This window comes from Lampetra planeri, chromosome 52 (genome assembly GCF_965212315.1).
Source record: "Lampetra planeri chromosome 52, kcLamPlan1.2.h2, whole genome shotgun sequence".
Taxonomy (NCBI): domain Eukaryota; kingdom Metazoa; phylum Chordata; class Hyperoartia; order Petromyzontiformes; family Petromyzontidae; genus Lampetra; species Lampetra planeri.
The window spans coordinates 6527124-6537761 of record NC_136158.1 but is presented as its reverse complement, the minus strand read 5'-3'; the positions used below and the strand labels follow the sequence as shown (position 1 = coordinate 6537761).

Sequence of the window (10638 nt, the reverse complement as noted above, 5' to 3'; positions counted from 1 at the left end):
CGAACGAGCGGGAAGGATGAAAGCAGCTGGGCGGGCGAGCCGACGCCAACAATCGCAGGAGTTCTGCGGTCCTACATATGTTGAGATGTTTTCAGCCAATTCGTGAGTGTTCATGCGCGCGGGAGGAAAGTGGAGCACTCGGGAGAAAACCAACACATGGGAGGGGGCAATGCTATATAAAACAGATGGAACAGATGAAGATTCGTCCACATTTTGGCGAGCCGGGGGTACACGGGGGGCTACTCCCTCGATGCCCACGGGAAGAGATTTTCACAACATGTAGGGCGATCGAGCAACCCTCCACCGCCTCCAGGTGCTGGATTGATGGAAGGCCCCACGCGGAGCGAGCGCCGCAACTTAATGCCACACGGCCCACGAACTTCGCGCGGCCTGTGGCCAACATGAGAATCCGCGACCTCGTAACAGCCTGCAAGTGACGGACGCTCGGGGTCCAGCCGCTGTGAGGAGCTTCACTTCGTGCCGGCCGCGACGTCGCCGCGTTCGCGAGAGGAGTTGCAGGCCCAGGCGTCGCACGCCACGGGGGGGGAGCCCTCGCCGCGTTATCGGTGTCTCATTGAGTTGCTCTTCTGCCCCTGGGTACAGATGAAAATGTTCCCTCACTCCTGCCTTGGAAAGGTGGGCCCACCCCACTGTTTAATCACTAGCTGTTGATAATCACCCGTGTTTCTCTTCCCTTGCTGTACTCTCTGAGGGGGTTTCTGCAGTCCATTGTTACAAAAAAGTTACTAATGCATTGGTGGGCGATCTCGAAATTGGACTCTTTTAGAGAATCTATGAAAACGACTGTGCACACATGCGTCCTTTTTTATCCTGTACGTGATCTACCCGCTACCTACGCATTCCCCCTCGCTACGACGGCGACGCGCGTTATTGCCAGGGACAATACATCTCCCTTGATTCGCACCGACTGATTTACGTTGACTGATTATTGATCCGATTCCCGTCGCGCTTCGTTTACGGTTTGCATTGCACCTGCTCAGCGCTTACTGCCTACACTCATCGAAGAAATCATTGTTTTGCGCCGATCTGCCACGTTGTCGTCAGCAGCGGCCGCGCTCTATCTGCTGCTGGATGAAGGCCTGCCCAAGCTGTCTTCGCTGTCTCTCTCTCTCTCGGTCTTGCGATGCAATGATCCGGCGAAGAGCCCACGGAGCGTGTGGATTGAGGCGCAAAATAGAATTAAGCGAGCGTTCTGGTTAACAAAGTGATGCAAAATATTTATTTAAGAAAAAACCTCGATTTACAAGCGGCAGTTTCAATGCCAACTACTTTATTTGAAGACGGTACGAAAGCTTTGACGAACGCGCGTCTGACGTGAGCAGCAACTCGCTGCTGGTTTAAAAACGCAACGGTAAGCTGTGTGAATGACTGGAGGAAGAGTTTCTAGTCGACAAAAAATGTGACGTAAAGGGGAAAATTTCGCCGCCGTGCCGCCGTTGTCGACCACGTCGCCCCGACGGCGCCGCTGTTGCCGACAACGGCGCGGAAGTGACGGTGCTCGAAAGCAACATCACTGCCCCGTGACCTCGCGTCATCGGATCGATTCGGTCCCAAATTTTTGTATCCAGGCTCGGATTTACAGACTTTTCTGACGAAACGGGAATAATAAATCGGGGACGCATCCCTGCACTGTGCCGTTTAAAACTGTGCCAAACACTTCCACACATCCGCGTCTCACACAAGCTTCGAATACTTAATTTACATGGAAAATATAACAGTATTTTTTGCAAATACGCTTAAAACACACACGAGAAGCAGAGTGTCAACGCTGCTCTATCAACGGAGCATTGATCTAGTTCTGAAACAATCGGAGGCTAAAGAATGGGAAAACTCACATACGTAGGCATATACTTGCAAACCACAGGCGAACAAAGACATCGACGAAATACGTCTCACACACACACAGAGCTGGACGGCAGAGTGAATTAGCAGTTCGATAAAAAGGTGATATATCTAAACGGAGCGCAGGAGAGGAATTCATATCTCTCCTAAGATGTCTTGCCAGCGTGGAAGAGTAGGCCAAATACCCTCTCAATCAGAGGTCGCCAACCTGTGGCTCCGGAGGCACACCCGGCTATTTAATGAGCAGCTCTTGAAATATCGAGTTTTTTTTAATGGTATTCATATCAAATATCTAGTCATGTTATTTTGATGGCCCGACTCCTGCTCTAGACGGTCTCCTCTAGAGGTCCCTCCTCTACGGTAGAGGCCCTTCCGCCGGCGGTGGCGTGAGCGAGCGATTGCAGGGCTGCGCCTGTTGCTCGTTACGTCCTGGCAGGACCACCCTGCCGGGCGGTGCCTACGGTGTGGTGCCCGCCCATGCGGGGGCCTATGCACGAAGGACCGGGGGATCGCTGATGATTACTTTTTGTGAATGAGACGCAGACCCCAAACCTGCCGGGCTACCAGGTGACCGGCATACGGCAGCGGAGTTCCCGTAAGTCTCCAGACTACAAGATGTACTGCCCGGTGTCGATAAAGTTACACAAAAATCTGGTCTATCAGATCACAAGACATACCCCCGGATGTATTTTTGAGTGATATGCCCTCACACACGTTCATTCCAAACATACAAACAACGCAAGATCGTCCATCGTCCCTCATCCCTCCACACCTCTTTTCCACTCGCAGAAACCGAGCCGTGCTGGCACCGTTTCGAGTCGGCGCGGGGCGCAGGGCGCGCCCGGCTGGGACGCTGAGATGCGCGTAGATGGCGCGCGGTGATGGCTCCGAGCCCGATTCAGATGACGAGGCCGGCGTAGAACTCGGCTCTCGGTTTCGGCTCGGCAAAATGCCGGTGAAAAAAAGCACCCGTTGCCGTGCTGTGCTGTGGTACGGCTCGGGTGTGCGGTGGAAAAGGGTTGTTATCATCCGACTGCATTGCGAGCACGCACCGGTGATGCACACGAGGCCCTGGCGGGCGGTGGTTTAGGTTCGCGTGGTTTTGCACGCGGTGCACGCCATCTTACGCTCTACCAGCTGCACCATGAGGTCGGAGTAATGCTCCAGCAGGTGAACGGCCTTACCGTCCGCCCAGCCAGGCAGCTCCGCACACGGCTGCTGCTGCTGCTGCTGGCTCTGTGAGCCTGCGCCCTGCGCGATGGAGACATGTGCTTTACGGAAACCAGAATTCGGTTGCTGCTGCTGTTGGCAGCCTCTCTGCACGGCAGGGCGCGCGGCGCCAGCGGCGTCGCTGGGCTCGCCCTCCCGCTCAGGACTCGACAGACGAGCGACAGATTCCAGTTCCGCCCCCAGGGAGGAGAAGCTGTGGAGCAGCACAGCGGCCGTCTGTGCGTGCTGCTCCGAGTCCGCCGTGGAAACCTGGCGAGATCACAGAGTTGAAAAAAAAAAGAGTCGGCGAGCATTGCTGCGACGGTGCTCATCTCCCGTTTACAGCCCTGCGTCTAGTGGTGGATACATTCCTATGAGAGGGGTGAGTTTATCCGTAGGGCAACCCACTTTTGATTTCCCCCACAGAGCGGCACTCGCTTAACAGCCCCGGTGAATCAAACCCCCCCAACCAGAATTTGAACTCGCAACCCTCGAATTGCGAGCCGCTTCTCTCTCCGCCGCAGAGCCTCCGGCCCCCTCAAGAGGCTCCGGCGGAAACCTGCAGCACGCGAAAAAACCACGCGCCGCTCACATCGCGACCGCCAGCTCCCGCCCGTCCCTGTGAGCCAGCGAGCTGCCCTGCGAGCCAGCGAGCATCCCGGGGAGCCGGGAAAGAACCACGCGGACACGACCACGAACATCGCACGCACAATGCCCGGACAGACTTCTTCAAGATTGACAAGTCTGCATGGCCAAGGCGGCTGTGCCACCACATCCGGTCCTGGACCTCCCCGAGGTCGAATAAGCCCCAAATGAGTACCTCGTGTGGTGCGTACCGCTCGTGTTGCGAAACCCTCGCGTGCGTAGCCCTTGCGTGCGTACACCTCACGTGCATAAATCTCACGTGCGTACAGTTCACGTGCATACACCTCACGTGCGTACACCTCACGTAACCCGCCGTCGTCTTACCCGGTTGTAGAGGCGTAGAGCTTTGCGCACCGCGGAACGCAGCTCGCTCAGGACCAGCTGACAATCCTCCTCCATCACGGGCAGCCCTGAAACAACGCAGAGCGCAACGCGACGACGCTCAACATTCAGTCACACGGCCGGCGTGGCGGCGGCGGCGGTGGCGGCGGCGGAGCGGGCGGCTAGCAATCGGAAAGCTCCCGAGTTCACATCCCGGCCAGGGGGTTGCGGACTCGGCAACATCGTCGCCTCCAGAGTCGATAAAATTTGCACCGCCTTTGTGGGGATGTCAACAATGGTGGTTGCCCTATGGAGAGACTCGCCTCCCCCCTCCCCCGCCGCCATAACAATGTGAAATCACGAGCACCGGCTATCTGCAGGGGCTGTAAACAGCAGCGGCGGTGCCTCAATGTGGCTCGTTTGAGCAGCAGGGAATCTCTTCAACTCAACGTGTCTGTCAATAGCACTGTGCGGAACCTTAAAATAAAAAAATATATACGTATATAACAGGCGACGTTTCAAGCGACGTTTCAAGCAATGGCCCTTATTGATGGCACGTTGCGTTTGCTGCGTTAATTTAATTTTAAGGCCATACAGTGTTGCTAACGAGCGTGTTGAGCACTGTGCTTGTGCACCCACTGCCAAACGCAGCAGCATCACCTTTTTTTTTTATTTTGCTCAAGCAAATACGGGGATTTCACTGGCAAACACAGTTCTTGGCCTGGCAATAATTGCGGGGCGACCGCACCTATATTCTCACTTCGCCTTCGCAAACTCTTCCCGCTGTTCCTAGAGACACACAAATATGCGAGCGTCGTCCGCCATCGTCTGCGGGACGCAAAACAAAAATGCCGGAGCTCGCGCGACATGGCGGCGCAGTACAACTGCAAGCTACAACTCCATTCCTGTTCATTCCCGGCGGCGGTAATCCCCGCTCCTCATCCTGCCACGCTGTCTCGAGGATTAACATTCCTACTCCCCCATCCCCGTCTGTCAAACTCCCTCCTGCTCTCCCCCCCCATCTGTTCCAAATGTTTCCCAAGGTCCAATTGGCATCGTGAGGTCACACCCTGGGAGTTGGGTCGTTAATTTTGGATTCTGGCGTCGTCGATAATCGCTCGCGCAAAAAGAAAAACCCGATGACATATTCATGTTCTCGTTAGGCTTTCACGACCAATGTTATCGGAAGGTAAAAAGTCTTAAAATCCTCGTCAACCCGACAGCCAATTAACGTACGTACGTTGAACTTTTTTCGCACCGTACGTAGCCAACTGTGCTAATCGGAGATGTGGGGGAAGGACAACAAACTAAGCACAAAACACAGTTGTAAAGAAGTTAGTTTTTTATATAGATTTAAAAGATTTAATAAATGTGTCACGTGATTCCAACGTGCCACATGTATTCCTGCTTCAGCAGCAGCACCACCGCTCTGGAGAGGAATCTTACGTCTTAAGTGGGTTCGACGTTCTTGCTGGAGATCACATCCATCCAGCGTCATAGGTTAACAAGAGCTCAGACCTCGAGTGGTTGAAGAATGGTCAACCCGCGCTGACCAGCGTGCAGTACGGTCAAGCAATTCGTGTTGGCGAGATGACGCAGTGAACAGTGGACTGACAAAAGGGCTGAACGTCATTTAAAAACATACGCATGTTATATCCCGTGTGTAACGAGTGGTCATGTGACCAATCACGTGGGAGCAGGTGCGTCGCTTCGATCGGCTAAATCGTGACCCAAGTCGAACCGAATTTAATTTACAGATTGTTTAATGGCTTTCACGACCGATAATCGATTCCATAAATGATTGTAGAGCCAAGTGGGCACGTGCGCGGGCACGCATGCAAGTGCATTAATACACGCTCCACGACTTAACACCACAATCACCATCCTCCGACTTCCTCTGATGGATCCTGTAATTGGGGAGCCATTTAAATAGATATAAATGGCACTGAAATTAGAATCATCACGCCGCAGATGCTAAATCATTCACGCGCGATACTTTACAACCCCTTAATGAAAGTAATTTTTGTCATATTGCGGCGTTAATGATGATGGTGATGCGAGTATATTCAGCCCACGACCAGTTTAATTTCGGCAAGACACTCGGCGTGACGTCGTCACGCGAGGCATTGCAACATCTGACAGTGTCACGGCCCCAACGTCAAGTTTTGACATCGAGCCACAAGGGCTTCGGAAGGTGAGTTTCCGTGATGTTAACGTGGAGCGAGCGAATTAGCGAGCACGCGCGGACAGTCGCTCAGCGGTTGCGTCGCACGCGCCGGGGTGCTACGGTTAACGAGCGAGGATGCACGCACCTGTGTCACCGTCCAGCTCTCGGTCGCCGGGCAAGAGGTTCTTCCTGTTCAACTGTGGATGCTCAGCAGCGGCAGCAGCGTCCTCAGCAGCTCCGGTAAGCTGTCCTGGTGCTCCATTGCTTCCGTCAGAGATCTCGAAGCACTTCAGGCGGCCATTGTTCTTTAAGTTGCCCGCAAACGCCTCCTTTGTCGCAGAGAGCCCCGAGGCCGAGCCGCCCGCCTTTCCGTCCGCGGCGGCCTCCGCAGAAGGAGAGTTGCCACCCCCGCCCGTACGGCCGTTCACCAGCTCCCTCGTCTGTCCCGGCACAGACGCCGCGTCGCAGGGCACCGGGCAGGAGGAGGCCGATTCAGGCGTGGAGTGACACACGTCAAGTGCAGGCGTTCTCCCCACTCCCGCCGTCCGCCCTGACGGTCTGCGGTCCGACTCGACTCTGGGCTTATCAGAGCCCCTCTTGACAAGCATTTCCGTACGAGGTGGCGGCGCCCCAGCGCAGCTCACTTGGCCAGAGCTGCCCCTCTCAACACCCCCGCCGCTTGCACGTGCGATCGAGTCGGGCGCCGCGTTTCCGTTCCGCAGATTTTCCGGAGCGTCGACGCGCACACCCGACCCCCGGGCGCTTTTCAAATTGTCCGAAATATTCACGACGAATGTTCCGCCTTCTACAGACGCCTGGCCATTGCCCGACCGGGCAGCCGCTCCGCAGGATGTGGCGACGACACTGCCGCCGCACGGCGCTGCTCCGACGCCTCGACGCTGCGCTCCCAGAAGCCTCGCGTCATCGCTGCAGTCTGCGTTGTCCGCAGCAGCGCTGGTCACTTGCTCTTTGTGGATCGCAACCCGACGTCTCGCAGCAAGCCCTTTGCCGTGGGCTACTTCCGCAATTACAGAATCACCTGCGGGATTTACCTTTGTAGCAAAGGCATCGGAATGATTGGAGTCCTGCTCTGCAGCCAATGGTTTGTCTTGAGCGGCATGAGCCCGAGAGGAGCTCTGGTTTGGCTGTGGCTTGCCGTTCTCGGGGTGGCCTCTCTCGCTGGCATCGCCGCGCTGGGTGGCATCGCTTCGGTGCGTTGCAACGTTACGCTGCGTTACATCGCAGCATAGCTGCGACTCCGATTCTCTTGCGCCGACTACCTGCGAGGAACTTCCATCGGTAGGACTTGAGATTCCCTTCTCCGATTCACAATCGACGTCGCGTTGTGCTCTCCCCACTGATCCGCCGGCACCTTCAGCGCACACCCGCTTGCCGGAGCTCAACGCCGACTTCACTCTGGACTCTGTGGACGGCACGGAGGGACCCCCCGGCTTCACGCTGCGCCGCGCGGAACTCTGTCTCTGCTTTGTCGGGTTTGCTCCAAGCGCGCTCGTGTCCGGGGGTGGCATCATCGTCCTGTCGAGCAGCTTGCTTGAAGCGTCCTCCTCCGCTCCGTCACTCTTCGACGGCCTCGATGGAGCGGAACAGCTGGCGGGTACGCTGCCGAACGATGCCCGCTCTTGACCTTGGGGTGACCTGGCGAATCCTCTCTCACGCGCAGCGACGTCGGTGGCCGGAGCCGTTCCCTTTTTCCGCTTGGCGGCGCCTTCCATGGTGGCACGAGAACCATTGTCGAGCGTGTCCGTCAAGGCGGTCTTCGCGACGGAGGTGGCGTCGTCGTCGCCCCTCATTGCGCATCTCGCGGCGAGGCTCTCCGTCGCGTCCGCGCTCGGCCCCTCCGTGCCCGACGCGCACGGCGACGCGACCTCCTCGGAAGCCGTCGGCACGGCGTCGCTGCCGCCGCAGCCAGGAGACAGAGGCAGCAGCCTGCGCTGCGGCCCCCTCCGTTCTGTCTCGGTCCACAGCAGGCGACCGTGAAGCTGCGTTGCTGAAAAAGATAAAACAAACAGCCTGAACTGCTGTCGCCAAACACGTTACGTCCGGAGATGCCAGGGGATAGTGGAGGCCGCAGGTCACTTAGTTCACGGGCACTGCGGCGCTTACAAGCCGCAGTGGCGCGCGGGCCAGCGGACGCGCGTTCGTTGCTCGTCTCAGACGTTCTCAGTTCGAATTCGACGGGTCACCCTGCGGATGAGTTAACCGTGCAAATACTTGGATTTATGACTCATGTTGAAGCCTGGTTTTCACCAGTGGCCACCGCCAGGGTCCACTCAATATTGACCATTGATTTGGTTCCGTTAAATCAAGGAACCGTCCGACCCAAATCTCGGGAACGAGTCAAAATCTGCCTTTGGAACACGGAGCCAGCCAATGGTCATCAGGGCTGGGTTGCTGCTATACGGCAACAGACTGTGAAGCTTCGTGTTCAGCCGCTCGTATAAACATCCCGTCTATACGACTGCTTCGACATCACGAGAACTGATTTTGACGCACCACCACCCCCGCAAGATTTTCTGACCAGGTTTGCGAATCGTGGGAAAATAAATAAAGATTGTGTTTTTTACTTTACTTTACTTCTCTTTACCACCGCGCACCACCAGTGTACTGCCAATACATTGAAACGCCCGGTTGCAGACCAGGTGCTAACTCATCTCGTGCCGCACAGGCAGCTGCCACTGGAGGCACCCTTCAAATGTATCAAGGGTGCTCTATCAAAAACAAGTCATCATCATCACCTTCATCACCGAGGTCAGGAGCTGATGACAATTTCACCGAAGGGGGCTGCAGGCCGGGAACAACGGGCCCCGTGCTTCCGTCTCCCGCTGCCTCGGTGTTGCCGATGTGGTCGGACTGGGACTTGGCGATTTTGTCGCAATCGTGACTTCCAGCGAGTGCCAGGCTCCTCTCCTCGCTGCCCGGGTCCTTCTGCCACCCAACGAGACAACAAGAAATCATGTCAATCAAAAGTCAGGACCAGAATGAGTTGATACCAGTGGCTCGGAGGGCAGAGTAGGCTGAACCGGCACCGCTGAGATCTTGGGTTCCAATCCAGGTTTTAGGTTTTGCCTGTGAACAAACTTGGGATCTTAAGTGCAGTGAGTTGATCGTCTCAGGCTCCGGTCAATCAATGAGCGCACACAAAAAGCATGCCGTTAGAGGTGGTCCTGCACTTAATTTGGATAAATCTTTTAAATCTATATAAAAAAACTAACTTCTTTACAACTGCGTTTTGTGTTTAGTTTGCTGTCCTTCCACTGCACTTCCAGTTTTGAGAATCTTGCCTGACATACGACTCACTCTTTGTAGCGGGTGCGCTTGAGCGAGTGCTACAACCCTACTTTGTGGACCAGAGGCCACTTGAAGGGATCTCAGAAGCAGCTCTGCAATTTAACACGTAGGCTTTCGCGACCAATATCATCCATTATACAAGCTTTTTTGTTGTTGTTAAATGCGTCGTTAAACCCGCCACCACCCGGCAGCCAATTAGTAAGGTTTGTCATGATAGCTCTGCAATATCCGCTTCTGTGGGCCATTCTCCAACAAGGTGGTGGGGGGGGGGGGTTGCAGTGCTCTGTTGGCAGTTTGTAACGGATCCTTCCCTGAGCACGTGACGCCGATGGCGCAATCGGCATCGCACAGGGAGAATGACGAACACGACGGTAGGGACCCGGGTGCTCGGCGTCACGACTCGGGACGGCCCCGAAAGCAACTCACGGGAGGTGGGAAGAGCCGGGTCGTGCCGAGGGTCTCGGACGCGTGGGATTGGCACTCGCGCCGGCCCGGTGGCAGCTCCTGCGTCGCAGCCCTGTCCAACAGCGTTGGTGGGTTCGCCGGCAACAGTCGCGGTCTCATAGGCAGCTGGCGCCCTTCCCTATGCAGTCAAACAGAACCAGCCAGCGTACATTCCCCAAAAAAATTCGTTCATTTTAGATTTTTGGACAAAGACATCAAGCCGCTCACGTGACTGTTAAACGTCCACCGTGAAGCAGACGGCACGTAGAGTCTACGGTTCACAGCATTAACCAGGGTGGCCGCTGGGCTCAAACCGCAAACCTCTGCAATGAGCGGTGAGTGCACTACCGCTCGGTCGCGTCGTTAAACCAGGTGGGAGATGGATAGAGATAAATGGAGATGGAGGTAGATGGATGGAGGTGGATGCGCAGCCTCGCCGCCCTCACACCTGGGCTGCGTGCGGAAGGCCTTGAAGAGGAAGCGCGAGGAGATGCTGAGGCGGGGGTTCAGCGCGATCTCCTTCCTCGGCTGCGGGGTGGGACAGAGCCCCTCCAGGCTCCGGTCGAACAGCTCTGGAAGGGAAATTAAAATGGAAAAAAACGGTGATGCGACAACGGGCCAAGGCTAGCTTCCCCCACCCCCTTCCTTCCAGGAGCCTCAGCACTGTGGGAAGCGGTCGC

General features: G+C 56.0%; 1 protein-coding gene across 1 annotated transcript in view; it reads right to left on the bottom strand.

Moving 5' to 3' along the window:
* Positions 1–1217: 1217 nt before the first annotated feature.
* Positions 1218–10638, bottom strand: part of LOC144734726 (uncharacterized) — a 48568-nt gene continuing 39147 nt past the window's right edge. The window contains exons 26-31 of the mRNA XM_078617063.1: positions 10407–10530; positions 9941–10097; positions 8962–9151; positions 6351–8213; positions 4042–4127; positions 1218–3342 (exon numbers count right to left, since the gene is read on the bottom strand). Of these exons, the coding sequence (XP_078473189.1) occupies positions 2950–3342; positions 4042–4127; positions 6351–8213; positions 8962–9151; positions 9941–10097; positions 10407–10530 (2813 nt within the window). The 3' untranslated portion in view covers positions 1218–2949. The remainder of the gene's footprint in view (positions 3343–4041; positions 4128–6350; positions 8214–8961; positions 9152–9940; positions 10098–10406; positions 10531–10638) is intronic.